Source organism: Hetaerina americana, unplaced genomic scaffold (genome assembly GCF_022747635.1).
Source record: "Hetaerina americana unplaced genomic scaffold, ioHetAmer1.1.p SCAF_2, whole genome shotgun sequence".
Classification (NCBI taxonomy): Eukaryota; Metazoa; Arthropoda; class Insecta; order Odonata; family Calopterygidae; genus Hetaerina; species Hetaerina americana.
In genome coordinates this window covers 50,411,483-50,438,962 of record NW_027286763.1, presented here as the reverse complement: position 1 = coordinate 50,438,962, position 27,480 = coordinate 50,411,483, and the positions used below count along the sequence as shown (strand labels likewise).

Sequence of the window (27,480 nt, the reverse complement as noted above, 5' to 3'; positions counted from 1 at the left end):
GACAAAATTAATATACGGAACATAAAATTCGCAGAATGAACAAAAAGTTCGCTCTGGAAACATTGTTTTCGTATCGGGCTGCGCAATAAAAAAATGCTACATTTCGGGATTCCATGAAAGGAAAGTACACAACGGTCCCGAAACTTCCAAGCAAAGAGAAAGAGAGATTACCCCGTAACATGAATCGGTAAAAGGATCTGTTGGTCAAATTATATGGGGGAGATTCAATAAAATTAAACGAATGCAAAACTAAAATAAAAAAGAACTTCAGATAAGAAAAAAAAAGAAATAACGAAGAAAAACGGCAAGGTGAATTGAAAAAAAAACTTTTTCGAACGAAAAAATAGAGGATTGAGGATGTACGTCCAGAATATTAACCGGTGCGACCCGCGAGTCGATGAGCAAAATTGTTCGAAAGGGACTGCCGAGGAAGTTCCGAGGAAAGGGCGGAAACAGGGGGAAGACGAGGGAATGATGGAAGGGATGCGTGTTGCCAAGGTGACCGGGAGAAGAAGACAGCGAGGGGGAGGGTCAAGGGGATGGGAGAGTGAGTACTTAGTGGAGGGAGGGAGGGAGGAGCATGAAAAAAGAGAAGGGAGAGAAGAGGAGAGGATACACTGGGGAGTGGTTGAAACAAAATCTCGCGGGTATTTATTTATTTTTTTCTTTTATTCCCGCACGGCTGGTTCTCCACTTATATACCTCTTCGTCCGTCCTTCAATATTCCCGCCTCAGGGGAGGAGGAGGTGGTACGGGAAAACGAGCAGATTGGTTCGGCGTGAAAGGCGAGTGTTCGAGTGAGGCATGGAGACTGCGTGGAATATGGAATGTAACTGTAAACAGCCAATGGAGACTGGAAAGGTGGATTCTTCTTTTTTCTTCGAAATAATCCCATCAAAACGGAATGCAGTGTCCTAACTGAAAGTCGACAACATTCGATTGTATTCAATGCACTTCCGAGTTGAAAACTTCCACATCCATTCCGCATCATTCAGGAGTATACATAGTAGTTATCCTCTATATCCACGTGCTTCGTTGATTAAATTTAAGAGTTACAGAGTTCAAACACGTCTTACCACGGGCGCGCAGGCAGGGAGGGGGGGCGATCGACTCCCGCCCTCGTAGTTATCTGATGGTTATCCAGAATTCATTAAGTATTTCAGAGCCAGGGGAGGCAAAAATTAGGAATCGCTTGAAAATTAAGATCAAGCAATTTGCAATCGTACTGTTATATCATGCGAAAGTAACAGAGTAAGGGCCAAATTACGGAACACGCGATACCTCGACCAATAGAACCGGGCATCTCACCGACATCCTTAACACTCAACTGATTTGGACTGCTGTGGTCCTTGGCTTACTGTAAAAACTTCCATGGCCACCCAGGGAGATTGAAACGGAATCCGAGATGAAATATACATCTAGAGAATGTAGCCAAATGCTCAAGAATTCCCTCCTGTCATCAGCACATCAAGCTAGTAACTTGTACACCGGCTAGGTGATGTCAAATAGAAATAGATTCCAATAGTTCAGGCACCATTGGCAAAACTTAATTACGATACGCACATATTCAAAGATTTTAAACAATGACCATGGCCATTCATTTAGGTAAACAGTGAATCCTCCGAAGGTTTCTAGCAGAAGTTACCATTTCATGTCAAGTCATTGTCGCATAAAAACCTCATGGCTCAACGGTTTATTTAGTGTAATATATTCCATAATACACCATCGACACATGAAATAATAGCTAGGGGAAACCAAATTACCTTTATTATTATAGTTGTGGAGTGTGGGCGTTTCAAGTGAGCGCACAGTGAGAAATACTTCCCGCAAAGTTGTGTGGGGATTGGAAATGTATACAATAATACGATTATGATTGCCGATACAATAATAGTAATTGATGTATTAAGTTTTTTTTTAATTTCCATTCCAATTCACCAAAAAAAATACATTCCTGGAGCTCAAAGATACTCTGGCTTAGTCAGAGCAAGGAGATCGGATTGTGAAATCAATAAGGATTAAGTGATATGCTTTTACTTCCAAATTTAAAGCGAAAAATATAGGAAAAAGAGAGTGAAAAAAGAAACACTTAGTAAAAGTCAACAGTTCAGGAGTCATATAACCTCAACATCCTAAAATCGTTTCCGACTCAATTTTTACGAGCTCCTTCCATTTCCTACGCCTTTCTCTTCCCACCCCCCCCCCCCTTCAAACCTCCATACAATCTTTTTGTCTCAGTTGGAAGTATTTTTGCGTGAAGCCTATCCAAAAAGTCAGCCGTTTTATCACGGGAATGGAAAGCACTCGCGGAATAGGGAAGCAGCGCCGCTTTCACCCCAACCGTCCAATTTCCGGGGGCTAAATTACCCATCCCCTGCGGAAGATAGTGAGCATTACGCGTGTACCAGTAGGAGACTTATCCAAACTTTGGGAGGCAGCAAAAAGGCAGTTAGGCCCACCCACTAAAAACCTCCCCATCCCACGTCTATCGCCCCCCCCCTAAAAGACCATCCTCCACACGCACTCAAATGCTCGCGCAAACACACACACCCCCTCCCACGACATAACGCCCACTCGTCGTGGACAGAAGCAAGGTAGATAAGGAGGCCAATGACTCGCGCAAGGACAAATTTCTAACCCTAACCCTGCCAGTAAGGTTTACCCCCCTCTCGGTCGGATCAATCTTAAGCGCTTAGTCGCCTTATATTATAGTTTGGAGATATTTGGAAAGGCAGGATCACATATGCTCCTTAAATTACAATTCAGTATGTTTTTAAGTGGAGTCAAGTCCTGCGTTAAGATGCGCCCGTCCCTCCGCTTCATTGAATGGTCAAATGTTAGCTTCCCTATAATAATTATTTTTTTAAATAGCTATTGCGAATAAAAATTAATTTAGAATACAATTTTTCATCTGTAATAGAATGAGGGTAAAGTTACCGCATTTACGGATATAAAAATATCATTATATATTAACACATCGTTCAACCAATAACTTGGTTAAGCAAGGTAGTAACAGAACTTGATTTGAGAAATGGGTTAGTCCGATACTTTGTGGGAATACATTTGTTAAGCATGAAGAAATAAACAGAGGCTTTGTATTTCCAAAGAAAAAGCGAAGTCTTTGATTCTTTCTTCGTGCTTAGTGACAGAACTATTTACAATAAAACAATTATCAACATGTGATTATGATGATACATATCATATAAATCACATGATTACTTTTTAACCAATGCGATACACAAAGAACATGAGCCATGTAAATATTATTATTGTCTCACTAAGAATGACGTTTTGATAGCGCCCTATGAATCAGGCAAACTGGCTACAGCTGAAAACCTACTGCAACAACTTATATTTGCGATTATACTTCTGATTTAATCAAACAGGGACTAGGATTTTATTTTATGTCATGCAACAAAACAATTGCTTTGAATTTCTGCGAGGAAAAGTACGAACTTAGTCTCCCCAAGCCAATGATGGGTTTTTCTTTTAAACCCGACTTAGAAGAAATTTGTATAAGAGCATTCGCATAATGAAGTTGAAAGTTGTTGCAATTCATCACCTTTAATTTTCAAGAAGAATCCGTCCAATTCTAATGTACTGTTATGCAAGTTTCGACCTTTTCCCTCAATTTGTAACCGCCCCACTAATCACGATAACTAATTTCGTACTAAAAGGGAGTTATGTATGACCACCTCCGGTTAGGGAGACTTTAAGTTAATTTACGGCCGGGGTATAACCACACATTTCTTGATTTCCAAAGAGGATTTTATGATTAAATATCCATATGAGGTGACGGTAATACTTACTTTGGTAGAGAGAGTTCCCCAGAGCGAAAAAAAAGTTTTATTGAAAACCATCTTCCGTTTATTTCACTTATCATTTGCTTATCTTTCGCAATTTTATGCCGATTATTACGATTAATCACATGGTAGCGAATAATAATATTAAAGTTTATTCATCCCCCGTGCAAATAGTGTAATGGAACATCTCCCAACTGGTCAATTTACAACTGCATTCCATGTAAGCGTACAATGAGTGAAATAGCTGATGCATGCGATTCCACTAAATTAGATAGCATGGTTTTGTTAGCACATAAAAGACTGCAAGAAAAAGAAGTGGGTAGTTCACGCATGATTGTTTTCCTCACCCGACACCTCCCGATAGTCTTTCCACACACTCACTTGATGCTAGTCATTTTGCGCCCTTAGCAACAACGGTACAATTTTACTGTTAAACCTTTTGAATTTACGAGATGAATACGGAAGCAATCATTATAAATTCAAACAATAAGCCCTGGAGAAGCATGGTCAACTACAATTATTACCCGAGGGATTTCTGAAGACGCTGTAAATGCGAAATGGCAATAAATTCTAGGCGTGGTTCCCGGATGGAGTCCACAAGTAACCAGTATCGACACTGTAAAAATCTCCGTCCGAAGGCAATTAATTCATCGGTATTTCCGCGCACTGTAAAGAGCCCTTTCTAGGGAGAGGACAGGGGGGTAAAAACATCGGTTTAGGAATAACGAAAGCGATCACCCACACCAACACTCTTTTGACTGCATCATTTGCGTGAGCAATTAACACAGAATCTCAATTTACACCATGAACTCGAGTCGATCAGTCATCACGGGCCCATCCGCATTACACCGCCTCACAATTCACAAGGCATTCTGTCGCCTTCTTTCGTCATAAACTTCGTAAAAAAAAGACACGAAAAAACCCGTCCTCGAAATTTTGATGCCCCGAGATGGTGCCCATTGGATCTTCAGTCGTTCTGTCTCAAGTTGGAACCGCCGACAACCCTTTGATCGCAGCTGGTTTTCCAAATAACAGGCTTCGTTTCTTTCTTTTCAATTCCTCTGATCGAAGGTGGCGAGCGTAAAAGAGGACGTGGTCAGACAGTAATCAATTCAATGGAAAAGCACGGACATATAAACTCCAGGGGATTGTCCAGGTTTTCCTTCCGTCCTTCAAAACATATCCAAGTATTTCATGATTGCTTTCTTCTGCCTGCCGGTAAAAATATACCCCACTTTGAATTATAGTCCGCGGAAATGGGAATGACCTGTTATCATCTGGTAGGGAAAAACTTATGGACCACACGAAGGAAATTTGAATTCCCAAGACTGTAATACTAGGGCAAAGTCAATGCTGTGGGTTGAAGAGCATTTCATTCTATCAGGAAAAATTATCAGGATCAAACTTGAAATTACCAAACGTTTGCCTTTCAACTCAATCGCGTTTCGCGTTCGACTACTCCATGGTCTCGATATTGTCTCCCAAAATCATAAGGTCAATGAATAGGTAACAACATAGGAACCGCATTAATATAATTACATGCATATTCAAAAGCCACAGAAAAGAAGCCGAAGGTAGGTTTAATAAGTAAAGTTACACCTAAAGCAATAGTAAGTCCTAAGGGCAGTGACATTAATGCATCAGGGTTGCTGGGGAAGTACCTTTCCATGCGTAGTCTGCGGCTTCAAATGAACATCTATGTAGTACACTGGGAGTCTCCAAAGTCAAGGGGAATCAAACTCAGTCCCTTTAGTCCGCAGCCAAATGGTACACCCAATTTGAAATATAATACAGGTATCCAGAGGGACAATTCATTCAAACTTATGAATTAGGACGGTTTCTGAAGAAAGACCAAAACGAAGTTTCTTTCACCTTTGTTAGAGCCGTGTTAGGGTATATCTAATCCTTTTTGGCAAAATTAGAGCGTGGGCAAAATTGTTCCCTTCTTAAGAAATAAATCGAACTTCCTAAATTAGCTTCCAACAACGATTAAAGCTTACAAGTCATCCAGCAAAATTGCGTTCCAACTATATTGGATCAATCTCAAAGACGTTCATTCAAACAGACACTAAAAGAAAACAAAAAGATTATCGTGAAACTCACAGGCGTTTTGGGACCAGGAGATAGCCCCTTAATCAGCAAAAGAAGGATATTTTTATCTTTCTTTTAGTGTCTTTTTAAGTGAACTAATATACATATGTACATAAATGAACATAAACATTTGAGTGTTTACATACGAGTACAGGCACACACACATTTAGTATCCCACCGATGAGAATTGTAGGTGGCTTCATCACTTAAATTTTAATTTTTAGAAGCATTACAAGATATAAGAAGTGAATTGAAAACCGCAATGGTTAAAACTTCATACGATTCCTACGAATTATATCGTGTGCAATTAATTCACATTAACCGATTCTATAGAATGTAGATTTTCCTTTTCAAGTTCTTTTTAAAAATAAATAGTCATAAATTAATATTGTGATAAAATAGCCATTCCATCTGATATGATGCCATAGCTTCAGTAGCATCCTTGACGGAGGAACAAGAATTTGACGCCGTGTTCCATGTGTCTAATGTCCATTACGAAAATTAGCCCTTGAAGCTTGTAACTGCCTCCTGGCACACTTTATGGGGGCGTTCTACCTGATGAAATAATGGAAGGAATAAAGACCAGCAAGGAAGAATGAGTTCTGGTGGACTCGCATTTTGCTGACGGCTCTTGTTCTATACCCAGGCCAATTATATAGAGACTACCTTCGGTTTCTGCATTGAATTAACTTTTGACTCAGGAAATTTTGCTGCTCTCATCAGTATTAAACTTAAGCTATGGCTTATTAAAGGAATATTAAGAAAATTTCGGGAAATTCTTGGGATGTGAAAAAACATTTTCTTTGCGTTCTAAAGCACTCGACGAGACACTGGGTACTTGATCACACATGAATCGAAAATTTAACTATATTTTAAGTTAATTACATCATTACACTTAAAATTTATCAAATGAACTAGGTCCAGAGGCGAATTAAAAATCTAAGAACTATTTCCGCTTTAAAAACACGATTTTAGGCACTAAGAGTCGACATAATTTTCCCAATATCCCAATTTAAGCATTAAATATTAAACAGTAGCAGCGTGTAGTAATGCAGTTGGCTCGATATGGTCTAGTGGTTTCTCGTTTTGGTGCCATCGTGAGTGGATGCACGCAGTAGATCGAACCTCCGTAGAAAACATGAGAAGAGAAGACTTTTCATCGAACTGCTACGTGGTCTCAGATTCGCACACATGTATTCTTTCATAAAAATAAAGCAATAAGCATTTATCGCCTTCCAGGATTTATTTATATATTTATACTCATAGGTGGTAATAAATATAGGTAACGTTTAATAATGAGACGCCATTTAGAATAACCCGTAAAGGTGGCTACAAAGAGTGCTGGAAAAATTCTTCAAGATATTCAACTACCAGTAATCTAGGTGTGTTACATGCAATGGCAGAAATAATAATATTCATTATTTCTTCTATAATAAATATAGGAGAAATAATGAATTCTTATTTATGAATTAGTATGAAAGATAGTATATGGTAGCCGGCGAAGTCCACAATGAAAATAAATGGTTAAAATACAGCATAATTAATCAGAGCATTTTTATCCCAGTTGAACAATAAATATAGTTGATCAATTTACGAAAGATGCACGTCCAAACTGTTTCGTCTACGGCTACAAATATTGATTCTCCATAAGAGTCACACTCGAGCACAAATATTGAATTTCAAAAAACTCTAATGCCAATTTCAGTCTCAGAACTGAATCTCCAAAACAATAACTACATTTCATCGTATCATTTCATTTGTGTGAATAATTACGGGGCATTTACAAATATTCTACCATGGAAATCTCATTTTACAATGCAAAAAGTAACAAGCAAATAACCATCTGTTTAAGGCGCGGTTGACTCGTAGGATAATTAGGAATAGAACAAAACCAAGTCATCAATTTTACGGCAAGTGAAAAATTGCAATGGGCCTAATTTGTCCAGTCACTATTTTCCCTTAACTTTTGCAAGAGTGAGCCAGAAAACAGAGAGATTCCTTCGATGAAGAAAAAAAAGGTAGCGTCGATTCCCTGCCTCAGATTTCCTCAATCCTATCGTTAATGGTAAGGATTTAACTTAATGAAATCCCGTAGCCCTCCGGACGAATTGCAAGCCCTATGTGCTTCAACCGTTCTCGAACTCCGCTACTCTCAATGTAAAACAGCTTTTGAAGTTCTCAGTCATCCTTTTAATGGATCCCGACCGGAATGATAAATAACCTTCGGGCTCCTTTGAACACTTTACCCTCGAAGTAACTGATTTAAGCTCTAATCTATTCATGGCTTCTTTTAAACCTGCCCTCTTTTAAACCGTTCCTTCAAAATGTTAAAAGATTGCTTATTTTTTCCCACACAAAATCACTCGCTTTCATAGACGGAAACAGTAAGGAGCACGTTTGTTAGGAAAAGTGACTTGAAGCCTGTTGCACGATGACTGGGAACTGGGGCATGACGGAACTTGAGGCGTGTTAGAAATGTAGTTCGTGCTTATACATCATGCTAATGCAGTATATTTCTTGTATCAAGATTGAATTCTAAAGGTATTACAACGATGTTAAAACTATCTGAGAGGTAAATCAAACTGCTCACGACGACGAGAGAATCCAGTAAGAAAGACCACGTGACCGACCAGACCAAGTAGAGTTACGCCAACAGAAGGTCTTTGCATGATTTGCATGTGGAGATACCTAATTACCAAACACGCAAGGGTGGGCTATCGGGCTTCCAGGGGTAGACCGGCAAAAATAAAGTTTCAAGAATGCGCGAGGAAAATAAAAGAATGCAGTATCAATGAAACGTGATTTGGCCTCTCAGTGCGTGTCATCACGCTGACACGCACATACTTAACATTAAAAATGGGAAAACACGTCATTTGAAGGAAATTGACGGATGTATATTGATTAACCTGGATTTATTTGTGAATTTACGATCAAGGCATAAATCTAAATTGATGCATGAAATTGAGTACATTTCTTATTTTCTAATTTATATCATTTATGTTTTATAATTGATTTTTACTTTGAGAATGTGGTTTGCTGTACATTTTTAACAGTTTCACGTGCTGTTTAATGCAACTTAACAAACAGTCTCCTTGCAGCATGGCATTACATGATAAATTCCACTAAAATCATCAATTAAAACTATCCCTTCTAAACTTCTAATATTTTCACCATTCCGAAACAAAACCTTCTCATAAGCATGTGTGTATGAACATCCTATATCAAAGCTTGAAGATGAAAAATAATAATAGCCGAGCTAATCTATTAATTAACTTTCCACACTTCAACTAACATTCAATTTACCCCAAAAATTTGGAATTTGAGAGTAACACGAGACACGAATGGAGAGAATATTGCTAATGCTTGTTTTCAACACTAATATTGTAGATATTCTCTTTTCAAGAGACAATAACCAAATAATTGTACCTGCATTTAATCCGTCGTGACATTTTACGTAATAGCTTCTTAAAAATCATACGTCAGCAAACCATTTAGATACTTGAATAGTAATCAATTTCAAAAGGAAAAGGTAAAATGTGGTGAAATGATTCGAAACCCATACAATAGGTGCAATATAGGTAGAGCGGTTCATTTCACGAAACGACTTGGGCATAAAACGAGATTCGTATTCCAAGTGCGTTCTCCAATTTAACTGTGATGTGTGAATTTTAGCTTTTATGACACATTTCAGCTTTCAGTCCCATTTCCAAAACTATTTTAAAAACTAATGTACCACCATTCTGCCCCAATTATTCCAAATTTTTGAAAGGTCCATCTCAATGGAATTTCCAAATTTTGGAAGTTTTTATGGCGGAAGGACACTTCAACAACTACAGAATTTGTACCGTTCTTATTTTTCCTGTGCCAAATTTATAAACCAGAAAATCATTAAATATTCGGAGGGAGATTATTTTATTCATGAATTCCTTAAAGAAAAATTCCTCATGAGCGTCTGCATAGAATCTCTATCCACCAAGATTGGTAATTCTTCAACTCTCTTGCAGTTTAAATTATGAACTTTACTCTCCATAGCACGGAATTTACCTACCATGTTTATTTGCCCGGAACAATTGAAATGGCCACATATGAAAAGCCTACAAGACCTTAAACATAGGGAAACGAGGATGTTTACTGAAGAGTGGAAAAGGAAAAGGTCAAACGGAGTACAAAATGAAAAAGGCGAACCGAAGAGACTGTCACATTTTATTTTTGGAAACCACATAGAAGGGAATATGGAAGGAAAAGGTTTTCAAGAGAGAAGAAGAGACAGTTATGTGAAGCAAATATAGAGGATCGGGAGAAAAGAGAATTTTTAAGATGTGTTAAAATAAGAATTGTGAGCAAGCAAGGAGTGAATGGACTGAATTACTAATATTCGAAATATGATTAATTCGACCGAGAATATAATGGCGACCGTTCCGAAATCGGTAGATTAAACGCGCTTAGAGAGTGAACAATGAATTATATGTGCACATTTATTACCGGGATACTGTTCGTTAAATCGAAAACGTCGAGGAGACGCGAATGTGATGAATGAAGTCAGTAGTAGTATTAGCATTCTTCAATTAATTTCACAGGGAGACCGTCCATTTCAGAGAAATTAACATCATTGGCGGAATGCTGAACAAAGTAGAAATGTTAATTGCCGAGTGAAAATTTTTGATAAAAAAAATTATTACAATTATTCAGTTAGAGTGGATGCATTTCTAAACAGGCAGAAAATTTAGCATATCATCTTCCCTGTATGCCTAACTTTCATCGGAACAAATATTATTTTACGAAGACGCCAACTAAGGAGCGTGAAATTAAGATAGAACGTATGATCTATCTTAAAATATAATATATTTCCCATTAGTTTGTCACCGCCACGCTAGTCACATTCGAAATGTTTTCTATAACATGAACAGCTTATTTTCATCCCTTCGATTTACTACCAATGGTTTAGTTTCGCATAATATGGTATTATCTAAGAGCTAATCCTTTTTGTAACTAAGACATCACATATAGAAGAAAATATATGCAAACCTATACAATATTTCAAATCATTTATCAATTAAATAAAAATTTTCAACTATTATTAATTCCTAATGATTACAATGACTGATCACTGCATTTTAATAATTATGCCTAGGAATGGATAACTCTGCCGTTAAGTTATCCTAGAAAAAATAGCCGTGTTCTTCTAACTCAGATGTTTGGTCTAAAAGGTAAAAGGAGACCTCAATTCCTTCCTAACAATCTCGGGATACATTTTTGCCCATTTGGAATGCAAACAGTCATAAAAATCATATAAGCTAAAACGTAAGCAGTCATTACATTTACGTACGTCTTTAATGTAAACAGCAACAAAGTTTAGACTGTTTACAACGTAACAGGCGATAATATTCTCAAGAAATAAGAAGGCTAAGACAATATTAAATTTGGAGGCCATAAATTAGAGTAGAAAGGGTGGAACAGGCCACTTATCTCTGTAAATTTCGCGTCTTTCATGATAAACATCGATCATTTGCTATGGAAATAATACAAAAATGAACTATTCACACTTAAAACTAACACAAGGGATGCGAAACATGAATATAATCGTTTAAACCACAAAAAAGTAAGACACGATATTTGAAATTATTTTGCGCTCCCAAAAAATATGAATAATGCCTGAATTATGGCTTCTCCAATTCTCTGGAGATGTTCTAGGAAAAAACAATTCAATTGCCTCAAGATTACCCCCATACTTTCTCCCGCAGGAAAAAATGAAACAATGGGAATGCTTCACAAGTTCACCACTCTCATGTTCCGCATTTTATCTGGCCACTTTGAACCATATCCCTTTAAGGAGTTTTCGGTCCCCAGTCGACGGAGACGACTGTGACTCCAAAGAGATCACGGGGAATCCGAGGGAAAAACCCTCCTTCCCACCCCCAAATCCTCCCCTTGCGCCTGAAGCGAAACTAAACGGTGATGGAGTTGGGACTGAGTTTGGATCTCTTCGCTCTTCTGCCGGGCTTTCTTTAGCTGCCGAGGACTATGTGCCTCACAGAAGGGAGGAAAGCGAGAGACGGGTGAGAGGACAAAACTCTATGAAAAATTAAGAAATTATTGAAGAGGAATTATTGCTGACATTTTAACCGAGAGATTCAGTACGAGATAAACAAATGCATTCTCATCTCCTCTGGAAAAATACCACTCGCTTGATCTCTTTTCTTAAGGGATTATGATATTTCCCCCAATTACGAATCGTCTCAAAATCCGGTCACCTGACTCGAAAAGAAACCGTCTCAAAAGATTGGTTTATTATCAGTTAGATAATAAGTCCATCTCAGCGTCACTTCCGATGATGAATATCCCGTCCACACGCTCCACCAGATTCTATAGAGTTAGTTTTCTCGTTACGCGTGCCACTACAGTAGGTACCCAACCCGATGTTTGTTTCGACAGGTGAGCCCACCTCATCCGCAGAGTTCACGTAATACTGAGCTTTATACGGCATGTAAAGTTCACTCGTCAGGGCAGAGGAGTCAGCTCCTTTCCCTTGGCCGCATTTGGTTTTCTCAAGGAAACATGTAATCCCTAAAAATTAACCATCTTGGGTGAAGCTGAAGGTGCCGCAGACGTCACCCGGAATCGAAACCCGGCCCTCCGGTCAGTAGCCTAGGTCGCTCTCAGCTTCAACCGAGCACTGTGATTTTTCGGGTACCATACCTACCTGGGTAGTCGCAGGCGTCACAGGGAAAGGAACATGTCACCCTATCATGAATGTGTGTATTTTTCGCGTCGCTGGGTTTAGTTTTAGGTGAGCTAACCCCTCAACACTTGAACCACCTTTGGGTTTATTACTGTGGTGTTGTACGAGGAATCTTATCAAACTGTATTGATTTTACTAACCTATACCTCATAAATGAAGAGTCGATTAAATTTGTGTCTCTCTTGTAATTAAATCATTTTTCAAGATAAAAATATTTTAGTCATTTTCTTAAACTTTAAAAATTCGCTCAAATCTTATACGCATATATTTGTTCATTTCAGTCGTTTTTACGCATACAATTTAATTTTTAGTCCATTTTGGGAACCTGTACCTCAATCACTGATATAGAAAAACAGTTGGCGGGATTAAACATATCTACATGTAACAAGATAAGTATATCTATTTGAAAAGTCATTTTAGTTGATATTACATATTTTGGTTAGAAAGGAAAGTCACGAAAAAAAAACAAATCTTTCTGACCTGGTTGATATTGCCTAGTTCACCTATACAAGTTACTGTATAATAGTGTATTATAATTTAGTAAAGCAGACAAAATGTTTTCAAAATCTGATTTCAATGCTTATGAAGATCTCCACAAAAATGCTCAGATGCATTGGTGGTTCAATAAATTATTGAAATAATTTAATTAAGTAAATAATGCTCCCACAAAAACTATAGAACTGCATTAGCAGAATAATTTAGTTTCTTGGTATTTTATTATTTTTTTAAGACCATATGTCTCCTTGCTCTGCGCGAAGGTCTTACGAGTTACATTTGCACGTTCGCTACCTAATTCCAGCACTAAACGTTCTCTAAACGCGTCAAAACATCCTCAAACTAAATAAATTCCCACAACAACTACCTAAGCATCAAAAAAAGCTTTCCGCAACCCCAAATGCGTGAGTAAAACAATATATGTATTAAAATACTTACTCTATAGCAAATCACCATATCTTAAAATAAATCAAATAGCATGATGATACTGAAATTAGGCATTGACGAGGACACCCATCATTATGGAGTTAAAAGCCAATTAGACGTGAACGGTTGAGTTCCGAACTTTTACGAATTTGGTCATGGAATTAGGCAATTAATTCATGGAATGCTACATCCAGAAACACCGCATTTAAATACTAGCGAAAAATAAATTTTACCCGTTATTTCCATCTAACCAGTTTGGTGAAATAAAATTTAAATGCCACTTCCGAAAAACCTATCGAACGGCATACGAATCACCGCGGCCTCCTACTATCTCACTATGAACGCGGAACAGGGGAAAGGAAAAAAAATAATTTTTTTTGCGTTAACAACCGATTCGCTAAATAAACACTCCTCCCCTCTCTCTCGTCTGCGAAAGGGGGAGGGAGGTAAATTTTTATTTCTCAACACGAAGGGGAGAAACAAGCATGGGGACTACGAGGAAACATATCCCCGTGGAATGCATCTCCCCTCCAATCCACATCGTTAAATAAATCACACGCGGTTGGCGCGGCGGTGGGATCGAGGGAAGGAAGGGGCGATGGCGGGTGAGGGAAGGGAGGGGCGACGGTGCTATTTTTAAAAGAGCGCGCATTCATATAACACAGTCGTGAGGTCGGTTGATCCTGCGGTAACCCCATGAGGCGAACCCACCCGAGAAGAACGCAACAACAGGTCGCATCGTCCGTCCTTGCGAAGCTCAATGATTCACGATGTCCTTTACCTTTCGCTACGTTTCCATGCATGCGCTAGTGTGATCGTTACGGTTAACGCAAGGCCGTCTTCATAAGCGAGACGGGGCAAATAAGGAAATCGCTCCACGTGCCATCAATATGCATTTTAAGATGAGTTCGTAGTTTTAAACGTTCAGTTCATGCATGCATTAAAGGTAAATTATCCTCGTAAAATAAAAATAACGAAAGAACATACCAAAAACAGAGGATTTTTTTCCGCATCCCGTAGAAAATCTTTGCAGAATTTTTCTTCTGAATGACTAGTTCTTCCTATTACCCTTAACCCGAACACGAGTACAGAAAATAACACCTCTCCGTTTAGAACGGGATTTGAATGGCTACCTTCCCGCCGGATCAAGAGCTAGACTTCTCCTCCCGATCAATTCTAATCTCAAATGTAGAAAAAGCTGAGGCTTCTTCAAATCCGATCCCCCCTTGCCAAGGTTGAATGCATTCTTTTCCCTTATTGAGCTAGCTTCCATTGCAATCGCACAGCACTTATGAGGGAAAACGAAAACTTTAACACTCGGTGTTATGTGCTACACACAAAAAAAAGGAAGAATATTTACGCATACAATGGGGATATCGAGCATTAATACCAAATAGAACTTTTGGAAGCGTGAATAAATGGTTCATTAACCTTTTTCAAACGGTATGCGCCCTCTTTTTTTATAAAATGCTTACAAACAGCGATGTATTTACTACGTAACAGTAACGCTTTAAACCATTGGGTCTCCACATATTTCCAGCACAAGTTGGAGGTCAAGCTAGAAAAACGACGACAAAGACTCACGGCTCTACTACTCAACTGGACTTGGACGCCTAAAATTCATCCACTTGACTGTGACTTCAAAGTTTTTCTGATGCATTTCGGCGACGACTATGTCCTCGTGGTGAGTTCGTTTTCATCTCGGTTCGTAGCCCCTTGACTATACAAAGACCTAGAGAAATGGAACAATGACAGCCATCGCCGGCAGTGAATTAGCGTGGTTAGGACGCCTTGACCAACTAGTAAAAATCTTGCGCATTCGAATCTTATCCGTCAAGAATAAAATTTAGTGAAATACTTAATTGGATACATAGGAAAAACTCAAAACTGCTGAACCCATATTCTTTCATTAATTTTAAGTTTTATAACATCATAAAAAAAGGAAATATTCACCATTCCATTCGTCATGTGAACTGTGCCTCAGACCGTACATTCCTTTGGCGAAAAGGAAATTTGCTTTCAAATTCTTCCGACTTCAGTGACGCCATCGTCAATAACTGATAAAAAACCGTGAAACCCACTTGCATTATGATTAGAAAGACCATTACTTACCAATATCCCCACGACGGTGATCATAAAAAAGAGACTGTTAAGTGTAATAAACTTAAACGTCGTACATGAACTAATGATATGATCCTAATATCGTGGGTCCACTATTGGTTATTACACTATCGTTAACATGAATGTCATTATGGGTGACAATCCTCGTCCGTAGAAATACCTATTCCGTCCAAAAAATGTATTTTTTCAAACTGATGTTCTCTATTCTGTTTGCTGTGAAAACCAATGTTTTAACATTAAGACTTAAGTTCTAGCTTCATTTAGAACCATGTAAATGAACCATGAGCAACGTAACCTCGAAGCGTTCATACATAAGAATCAGCAAGTAACAACAGCATTCTAATTTCAACGCCTTCATCCTCTCTTCTTTACAACATGAATTCGCCTGCCAAAAACATCGACTCTCAGCCTCTCACGTCTAATTCCTGCGTCAAATCGAAAGAAAACCTCATACAGAATAATCTACAATAGTTGCTGAGCTGTAAATCTCCACAATATATGAGATGTAAATAAAGCCCTAACTTAATTTAACTTTAAATTGTAATTATCGATTTATCAACCCGTGAAGTTGGACCCAAAATATAGACTCTCTGTCAGATATTGTTTGCTTGCAGTTTTTTTTTAAATAAATCTGTACGCCCTCTGAAAAAGAGTCGAAAATGAACCCTCCAGTTATGGAATAAAGTAAAATTTAGAAGCAGCTGAGAAGTAGTCGGTGACCTCAATAAACTCTGCAACGTATAAACAGGGTGCAGAACTTCCCTCGGTGCTAAGATGTTTAGGTTCTTAAAGATGTTAATCCCAAGACTTTTAAGGACTAGGATATTTTTTCGGAGGAACTAAGTTTTGAAACTTTAATAAGTTCCTAATAACTTGTTACTCCAAATTAGAGATAACCTTACAAATGAAGTCATGTGCTTCGAAGTTCAACGTCCAGAAACCTCTGTATGCACCTACACATAAAAGTTTAGAATCTTTTAAATAAATTCAACGGAATACTATATTACATCCCATCACATTGTGGACTATTAACGTATTAATTTAGGATGCAGCAATATGGTAAAACGCGTTACATCAATTATTTAAAATTATTTGGAAAAATGTAAACAATTATCATATGAACTTCTTATATAGGAATATAAACCACAAACTATACCAATATCAATGTGCCAGACTTTACATTTTCATAGCCAATCGAGCTAATAGAATTGGTAAAAAAAACTGGTTCCCAATCAATCCGTTATACTGTAATAGCACTTTTCATGTAATAGATAATTTGAACTCATATTTACCAATAATCGACTAGTGTTTTATACCAGCTCATACCTTCAAAGTCTAAATATCATTATTAAAATTGACCAGTTGAATTGTAACTTTTTCGAAAGATTTCTTAGATACCTAAGGGCATATTCGTCGTATGTAAAAATATACACAACAAACAAATGCACAGATTATCAAAGCTTGGCAGGAAACGATAACAATGACTGTAAGACAGCCAGGAGTACATAAAACACAAGAGTTTCCGTAATTTCTTGGATGAATGAATGTGAAACATAATAAGCATTCAAAAAAGGCCTTTAAACGGAGCATAATTATCAAAAGATTAATTAATATAGTACTGCGTCCTATTTTTCTCAGGAAGCTCATCGAGACGGTCTCTGTTCCGTTGATAACAATGTAGGATTTAATTTACGCAGCCCAAAAGGAAACTGTGAGAGGCTAATTTATGCTAACCCTCCATTTTTAACATTACCACGGCTTAGCTAGCAGCAGGTAAGTTCCCATACCTTGAAACTATCTCAATGTAAAATAAAATGAAAACTAAAAAAGTGTTGGGGTACTCGAGAAAGATGCAAAAATCTTGTATGGAAATATATTAGAGGAATATATGAAGAAAATTTCAAGTTTTCTTCCTCGAAAATAAATAAAATAGCGAATGAGTAAGTGGGCGATATATAAGAAGGCCGAAAGGTCACACTTTCTTGAATGTGTGTCCTTTTTCGGGTTTTTTATTTATATTTTTGTGTTATATTGTGCCGCCCAATTGCTATATATATAGAAAAAAAATATATACATATATAATATATTATATATATTCACATATATATGTATATATAAACACAGTAATCAACCCGAAGGTCAGTTTGGTAGGTGATGGTAGAGTTCACCCAGTAATAAGCCCGACGGCGTGTGAAATTCACATATCAGGGATGGTAGAGGGGCCAGTTCCTTTCCCTGTTTATATATATATATATATATATATATATATATATATATATATATATATATATATATATATATATATATATATATATATATATACACACACACACATACACACACACATATATATATATATATATATATTAATATACATACACACACATAAGTATATTCGGCGAAAGTCTTGCTTTTCGTTACTTTTCAGCACAACAAATGCGGAGTTTTTTTACCCCGAAAATGCAAATATCAATCACTTTCATTAAGCGTGCCTACTTATACTTTTAAAAATTTCGTCAAATAGCAATGAAGGAAACCGCCAAATATTGTTCGAGTTCATAATTACAAACATATTCTCACTGATTCTTACTGAAATGCATGGGCAGACCATTGCTCGTCTTTCTATTGTAAAAATTAAACTTTTATGGACATGCGTCTTCATTTCAGATATCAAAGGATAACGCACAATAAATAAATAACATATTATGCCACGTGTTTACGTAAATACGGATTATGGTGCATGTGTCAATCAACTGCCATTTCAAGGCGTCCAACATCCATCTACATACTATATTCTCTGAGCTTCCCAAGACGTATTTTTATTTTTCCTGGCGTTCCACGTCCACAAACATGCTTACGTTTGAGTAAGCTATGGTCATGAGGTATTTAATATTTCACTGCAATCCGGGACGCGTAACATAATATGCTGCTGTGTCAGAAACGTACATGACTACATCAAAAATATTTATGATATATCCCCACCTAAAAGTTCGTGAAATGCATCAATCGAAAATTCTCTAGCAATACTAAATTATCGATATTGGACCCTTTCTTATGACAAGCATGAACATACGAAAAAATGAAGCCAATATCCTGAACAAATAGAATTTCACCGTTTCTGAACTGTTTTCCTGCCCAAATGATACAAGCCAAACAGGACGCCGACATTGGTGAGGGCAGTACCATTGCATTCGTATTTAAACGTTATCCTTCTTATAGATGCAATAGGAAGTCCAAAAAATCACTACCTAACGAGTACATGAAAATTACTTCATTACGACTAGACGATCGAGGAATAAAATGAAACGAAGATGACAAAGGTTACATACATGCGAGGACAATATTCATAATGAACAAAATAAAACTTTTTACATAAACATTTTTGCCTTCCACTTCACGTGAAGCATTAACCCCTGTTTCACTTTTTGGTATCTCAATACAGTTCCTTTCTACTAGGGAAACAGCTGCTAAGGAAACCAGAGATGCAGCGGCACGAATCAATAGCATCTCTCGAATGTACCTCAAAATGACAGACTGGGAACTTTCTTCGACATAGAAGGCGTCGAATACCGACTTGTTCCACACATCCACTATACTTTTTGAGTTACCCAAAAAAAATATATTCCTGAGTTTTCCAAGTTGACGGCAACATGCATGGAAATTACAACGAAAAAAGTATTAAAGACACTCATGAAAATATTATTACAAAAATTGCATGTCTTTTGTGTAGAAGTCTCAGCTTTAAGCTTTGCCATATGATTTGAAACGCAAAATAGCCCCTGGAAGCGAAATTATATCAAACCACGGACAAATCTCATTCTTGGTACTTCCAAAATTATGTCCGCTTGCAAGAAACAAAATTAATTAAAAAATTTTGAATGATGAAAATATATAACAACGATGACAATGGCAAAGACAACGAAAGATAATAGCACACGAAGCAAAAATTATTTGATAAGTTTTCATTTTCGATTAAAATAGTCACTTTTGCGACGTCTTTAAAACAGAAGCCATTTCATGGCTGGGAAATCAATTCCTTTTAAATGTTTATACAATTCTATGGATTGTATCTCTTCTACGGCCACTTCTGTCTCTAAACTACCCTTGACGAAATGACAGATTAAGGGCATAGCAGATGCATGCATGCACTTTGAAGTGAACAACTACATTTCTACATCAATAAAAATTCTAATGAGAATAAAGGAATCAATTTAACCAAATCTAGGTCAAATATAATTTTGAGTGTATTTACAAAAACCTCAAGCTGGAGAATTATTGCAGATTTGATTTATAGTGCAAGGTAGATATTCACTACAAGAGTTGAATTTGTTCGTTATAGACCACAAATCTTTGATTTTTTATTAATTTTTTCTCTTGATTTCGTGTATTCAAATATTGTGAGTTTCTATTCTCCGTTAGATATGATTTTAATTAACGTAGCACCACCTAAAGAGTCATTTTCACTTGAAAGGCCATACATTTTTCACTAACTTCAATAAAGCTCTGTGAATTTGGATCAATTAATGGACGGATTGGTAACAGATTCAAACAAGCCACCTTAAACGTTATCGTATTTTTAATGGCTGTTGTGACAGTGAAAATCTTTCTCCCCAGAATATAAAGCACGATTTCTCCGAACAAAAAATAAATAAAGCAGAAAATTTCTCATTATAAATCCAAAATAAAAATAAAGCAAGCGAAAAGAATGGTCAGCCTTCGAAATCGCAAAATTTCAGAATTCCTAGAGACGAAACTACTTTAACAAAAGCGCGCCCACAACCTGAGTTCATTTCGAAGGTTGGTTTGAAGGAGAGGGAAGACCACACCGCGGACTAATTAATGCCTACGGCGTATGGAATTCCCCGGTCGCGGGGGCGGGAGGGGGCAGTACCTTTTCCTGTGCCACCTGCGGCTTCCCAGCAAAGTTCTGATACCCGGGAAATTAGTTACACCTTGAGGTTAGCCTATACCAACATACGAAAATTTTCTCCAAAGGCTTTCCTGTGGCACAAAAGCAATATTGAGAATAATAATCTCCAAACCGCATTCCCTTTTTTTAGAACTGCAACAAATACATCTCTAAATAATCAAATGCTGTACATTTCTTCATTTTGCTTCAGTATGAGCCCGCACAACGCCAAATGTCCGCACATTTTTGAAGGAAGGATAAACCGATGACAAAGTTGGAAAATTATTTTCCATTTAATACGATATATACGACTCGTATAATTGACAAACACCTCCCCGTATAGTGTAAAATAGCGTAAATTTGAATGCTTATTGCATGCACTCTTGGACGAATAGGTCAAATGTTACGCTGGAATTGAAATATTCTTTCTCTCCGACCTACTTGTAAATACGAGAACGGGAGGAATAGGGGTATCTACTCACACATGTGTGGTCCCAGAACCCACACTTCCGGCCGCGAGTGCACCTCGACGAGCAGGGTGGGGGTGCACAGGAGGAGCACCAGGAGATCTGCCACGGAAAGGTTGACGAGGAAAACGTTGGTGGAGTTCCTCATGTCCCTCGAGCGGAGGATGACCAAAGGAACCATCACGTTGCCGGCTACACCCACACCGAGGATGATGGTGCACAGTAGCGTGGAGGTCGTCTTGATGTAGGCCGGGAAGGAGGCCCAAGTGTCTATGTCGTCCCCGTCGCCGCCCCCGGGCGCCCCGTCCACTGCCGGGGTCGCACCCGCCGCCGCCCCTTCCTCGGAGGCCACGGTGTACTGCCGAGGGGGCGTTGCCTCGGGAGCCGGGGTCGCGGGGGCGAAGGCGGCGGCCGAGCCTAAGGACAAAGCGGCCCCATGACAACCGCCTCCCCCCGAGCACTCCTCCGCCCCCTCGTTTCCGCCATCGCCGCCCCCGGTGGCGGAGGGTGGCCCTCGGGGAAGGGGCCTGGGGGCGGCGTCCGTCTCTCCGTAAGCGCAGCACCTGGCCGTCTCAGAGGTTGCAATGGAGATGGTGACCAGGGCGGAGATCATGACAGGAAGGAAGGGTGATGGCCACGGCGGCGTCGTCGCGAGGCGGGGTTTCAGGACCCACCGGAGGGCGCGACGCCCCTCAAAGGCTGGGTGAATTGGTGCGGAGAACCAGGTGGGCGATGAAATCTTACGGAGTGACTCCTCTCTTGCTCTTATCTCGGCACAATGAAGCCTTGTTTTCCGGTGCTCCGACGGATTCGTCCAAATTACCTTCTTCGTACGAGCGGCTGTCCCAGTCTCATATCATAATACTGTACTTTTAGTCGTCGGAGAATAATACGGAACATTTGATGAAAACAATGTTGGAGAGAGTGCTTTTATTTGCAAGTCAGTTGAAATCTTCCTCCCAAATTATTTTCTTTCTCGAGCTTCCTCTTTCAAGTTTTTAATCAAACTCCCGAATAAGTTGCATAATAGGGTTATTCACTCTCTAAAGAGAACACATCGCAGTGCAAACGTTTACTGTGTCACGGCATTTCCTCTCCCCGGAGAATTATTTGCTGCCAAATTCCAATAGGGGCTTTCACCTCTATTCTCACACCTTCCCCGAAACTAACCCTCCCGCTCACTCCCGTGAGGGTAGAGCGACACGGAACACGTTAAAACATCAAATCGCGGATGCGATGGGAATCCAGACCCGATTTTATTTTTCTCCCGAATTTGCCGTCCAACACGGAACACACAGATCACTACGCGAACAATCTCGCACAGAGGGAAAACGATCCCGCCGTGTTACCTCCCTCGCGGAAAGATCCACTACCCCGTGGCCTCCTCCCTCGAGGAGGAGCGGTTGGATGGGCGACAAGCGCGGCAGTGGCAACGGGAACAAAAGCGACTTAATCCCGTCGGCGCTCTTCCTCAGGGATCGAGAGAGGCAGCGGGAGACGACGCACGATACCCTACTGCCGCGCGGGGCCGTCTGACATCACCTCTTCTCCTCGCGACGGCGGCCGTTCATCCTCGGCGCGGGACGGAGTGGAAGTGAGGACCACCCGTGGGGGCAGGCACTGGGAGGGGAGCGGGGGGTGGGAGGATGGGTGGAGGGGGTTGATTGCCGGCGACGGTGGCGGCGGGAGACGAACCGACAGGACGCCGAGCGACTGCGGGGGAGGTGGTGGATGGGAGATGAAGGGTGGGGTGGAGGGGGGGGATTGCTCCTTTTCGAACGCAACGCCGAGAGAGAGGAGAGGGTGGAACTCCCCCGCATGCGCACCCTTGCGATTTGAGAGCGAAGAGAAGAGAGATGAGATGAGAGAAGCAGGAAGATGAGCGGGTGTGTGAGAAGGTAAAACGGACTCCTTTTGGGACGTTCGCAGGAATAGAAATAAAAAAAATTGCTCGACTTTTTTCAACACTCCCGTAAGAGATAGACCGAGAGAAATCCGTCTGGGACGACGTCGACGATTCCCGAAACTATTCCTCAGCAGAGCACGTAAAAGAAAAACAAAAGCGCTTCCTCCTCCTCTCTCCACACGCATACACACACACTCACCTAAAACACACGGTTTTGCTTCGCTCTCTTCCTCACTCCACAGAACCACGGCGTGATTCCTTCTTTTGCGAAACTATCCTGGAGAAGAAGAATGAGTGATTGTGATGGGTTGGGTTGATGGGATGAGGCGAGGAGACGTGGGAGGAATGAGTTTGCGAGGTGCAGAGAGCGAAAAGAGTAATTTTCGGTAGGTGTGGATGAGGGGAGAAGGAGGCGAAAGACGAGTCAGAAGGGTGTGTGAGAGAGCGAGATGAGCGTCCGCGTGGTAATAGGCAGCCGCTGAGGGAAAATGGAATGACATGGGGTCGTTCGACGGGGGTGAGCGAAGGACGGACCCCGTTCACTAGTCCTGGAGAACCTCTTCTGGCTCTCCACGAGTTTTCCCTGGAAGAGTCGCTGAGACACGGAGGTCGAGAGGTTACGGAGGGCGTTGGGGGCGTGTGAGAAGTACGGAACACATAAAAGGGGATCGTGGAGAGGGGCGTGTCGCGGTCGTCACTCGGAGAGATAGTTGTCCTGTGGGACGGCTGAAAGGTTTAAGGGGTGGGACACTAGGCTTCCCGATGAGACCGGCACACAATTGGGGTTTCGAGTGCCAATCGGGTTCCCCCGCCCCTTTAACTCCTTAAAAGGGGGTTCTCACGATGGTCTTTCACTTTGGGGATGCGGAAGGAACCGGATTCCCGAGGTAGAGGGCGTTCTCGGCTCCTTGGGAAGCGGGAAATTGGGCCAACTCTCCCTCGTCGTTGCACGCACACTTTACACCCAATCTGCCCCCATCAAATCTTTCGGCACCCTCTCTCTCTTTCTACTTGACCACCGTCATCCAACACCCAATGTTCACTATACCCCTTAGAGTTCCATTCAGAAACCCAACTGCGGGCATTTCACGGTTCACTTCAATTCTGTACAAAGTACACACTCGGGAAGGTAAGGTCTTTCTTTTGATTTTTACAATGTGGGGGAGAAGAGAGAGGGCGGATGGATTAAGTAGCCGTCTGTCGGCGCCGCGCGGTCCAAGAGGGACCCGCGCGGTCTCCGCGTCGGCAAATCAGCCGGCGAATCGTGTGGTCGGCCGCGGCGGAGCCCCACGCGCCCCCGTCCGATAACCTTCTCTCGCCGCGTCTTCGCCCGCAATAGCCGGCGAACGAAGAGGCAACTTTACCCGCTCTCGCTCCTCCTCCCTCCCCTCCATTACGTTTCCACCACCCCCCTCCTCTAGCCACATCGGCCCCCTCCCCTCCCGGCAAGGCTGCTGCTCTGCCGGCGCCTTCACTCCCCCACCCCTTTCCCAAACACACACACATACACCTCCCTCTCCTTTTCGCACTCACACAAAAAGTTCTCAACTTTTTCGCCCGTATTTCCGCAGAGACCCCCACCAATTTTTCCACCCCTCTCCCTCACTCTCGGTCGTTTCCGTTCGCGGGGGTGTGGAGACCGCAGGATTACGCGGAGGGAGGGGGAAGATGCGTAAGCACGACCACCCTGTGGCACTCCCCGTGTTCCACGTCTTCTCCTTCCACCCCTCCGGCACGCTCGCACACAACCCTTTCTCAGCCAGTTCCTCGGATCTCTCCTGACCCCCTCCAGACAATCGGCACAGCGTGATCAAAGCACTTTGAATGCCACCGACCTCCCCCCGTCCTTGTACCACTCCCTCTCCAGCACCCACTTCTCTCCCCCGCCGTCGACTCCCGCCCGCCCCCGCATCGGAACCGGGCGGACGGTCCCCCTCCCTTCCCCTCAAGTCCCACTCTCCTTCCGACCGGACTCCGTGACCCCCTCCAATACTCCACCTCTTCCCCACTCCCGCCTCCAACCAGTCCACCGCGCAGCAGAAGCCCTCTTCATCTCTCTCTCTCTCTCTTCGCAAAACCGCGAAACTTTCCTGCGCATGCTCCCAGCGCGCGCGTTGTCGTTCCATTTTTTTCCTCCGACACCGTGCCTGAGGGAGGGAGATAGGAATGGAAATCACCTCTCTGGGTAGCCCATCCGAATGTTGCTGACTCGACCACGCTCTAGTTGTATCTGGAGAAGGAAACCAGAAACGGTATTCGGAAAAGCGTTTCGATGAAAAAAAATAATCTTGCCCACTTTGAAATGGCAATCTGAAACCTTTCTAGATCCCCGTGAGATGAATCTCGTTTTGAATATTTTGGATCCTCATTTTCCATAATGGCATGCACATATTTTTTTAATCCCGACTTGAAATGATACAATACATATGCATAGAACTTGAATGGACTCTAGACATAGACATTGCGTGATTTTTCTAATCGTATTTAAGCCTAAAGTCCTTTCTCCCTATTTAGAATTATCTTTAAATTTGGTATACAGGAGCAACATTTTCATAATTAGTCGCCCTAAATACTTTAAATTTATGAGTTTTTTTGCATCCTTCTTTAAGAAATGACATCAGATTTCGCTGCAGACGATCGAAAGTACTTGGGATATTGACCTAAAATCCATTGAGTGTTTTTATCAATCATTTTCTACTATGAATATTTGTAAGTAGCTATTTCTCATTTGCCATGACCTTCAAGTATGTAACTTTCATCACTGATCATATAAAATGAGGTGAACATTGATGAATTACTTTTAATTTAGTAGTAGGAAAAATATCAGTATTTAAATATGCAATTTCATAAAGGATGCTGTGAGTGTAATATTTTTTTTACACTTTTTTACCTTTTTGCACACTCTTCTGAGTAAACACTCAGACAAAATTTCTTTCTCAGTCGTTGGGTTGGTTAAAGCGATTCAACGAGTCATGCCTCTCTATGAAATAAGTCCACATAAAAATATTCAAAACAGCATTCCCTTCTAAAAGCGAACCTTAAATCTTTGGAAAGGTTAAAGGTTGTACTCTACCTTTGGGGCTGTATGAAACGATACTACCCGACCAGAGTATTACATGCTGGACTAATTGGGTCGGCAATTTCCTTTGCACTGGATCGCGAAAATCCTTAGAGCCTCTTTAGTCTTGAAAAAATTAATGCGCCAAATTTTCTGGCCAGCAGTTTCGTGTGGGATCCATCCAGTAGCCCAACTCTTTCAATGCTCCAAAAGTGTTTTGCGGAATTTTATAAGTTTATCACAAGCCTCGAATTTCATCCTGGCAAGTCATTACAGCTTAAGGATGCTTTTCTAATTTTTCTATTATAATTATTAGTACTCTATAAAAATTTACTAATGATAAAATACAGACGCAAACGTATTTCAATAATTAACTCTAGGTGAAAATAAACAATACGTAAGGAATTGAGATGCATATTAACTTTCGTCGTGACAATAAAGGAAGGATAACAATATGAGACAAGTAGCAAGATATTTAACTGCGATCGAAGGTCATACAAAATTAAGGCGGATACGTGAGCGTCGCCGGATAATGAGGATCATAGTCGAGAAAATCTTATGATATAACAATGTCTATCATAGCTACGATAAGAGTTGGTACAAATGATAATTTTTACCTCGATAAAATATGAAACAAAACCTTACAAACATTAGTAAGCTTTCGTTCAGATTTAAGCCGCTTTTTAATTGACTCCGGCAGTGAGCGGCGGATCTGACGAAAAATTTCCAAAGCAAAAGAAATTGACTTTGTTGGTGATTCGTTCAATTGACTGGCCTAGGTTATAATATGATCAATGACTGCTAGCATATTGGATTGAGTTTTTGTATCTAAAATCGTCTCGTCAGTAAGTCCCAAGCAAAAAATTTCTGTTTTTGAATTCGCGGCTTTGCATCTCCTGGCTAATCATATCTGAGTAAATTCTCTTTAATCCAGCATGAGCTGAGACAACATTCGAAAAATCTAAAGTTATTTAAAGCCAGGAAATTGGCCACGATACTGAGTACAAAAGGAAAAGATGTAAAGCGAGGCTCATAAAAGGAGTGAAAAAACCTCAAACGTATTATCCCTGATGGCAACAAATTAAGAGTCCTTCTACGCCATTTGAACAGAAATCATTTTATTAATTTTATATTACAAAAAGTTATTACGTATGGCTTAAATTGCGGTTGATTAATTTTCTTGAGAAAGTAATATAATCTTTACTAGCTGAATACCCGGCTTTGCACGGGTTAGGGAGAAACAATAATATAAATATACTACATAAATAAAAACAACAAATTATAAAGTACAATAATACACTACTTCATACAAATTTAAGAATCTTTTTTATTTAACACCTGTTTATAAACTACATTTTTTGTTTCATATCCAGGAGAAAGAATATATAAATTTTTAGGCGAACCTACTCTGGAGCAAGCAACATAAAGTTGCCCGTGGCTAAAACATGGCGATCTTAGATCAACACCA

At 40.3% G+C, this 27,480-nt stretch overlaps 1 protein-coding gene across 1 annotated transcript in view; it reads right to left on the bottom strand.

Moving 5' to 3' along the window:
• The window catches only part of LOC139688092 (growth hormone secretagogue receptor type 1-like), a 570,688-nt gene extending 549,027 nt beyond the window's left edge, over positions 1-21,661 (bottom strand). Inside the window, exon 1 of the mRNA XM_071585517.1 lies at positions 21,064-21,661. Within this exon, the coding sequence (XP_071441618.1) occupies positions 21,064-21,661 (598 nt within the window). The remainder of the gene's footprint in view (positions 1-21,063) is intronic.
• Between the last annotated feature and the right edge of the window lie 5,819 nt (positions 21,662-27,480).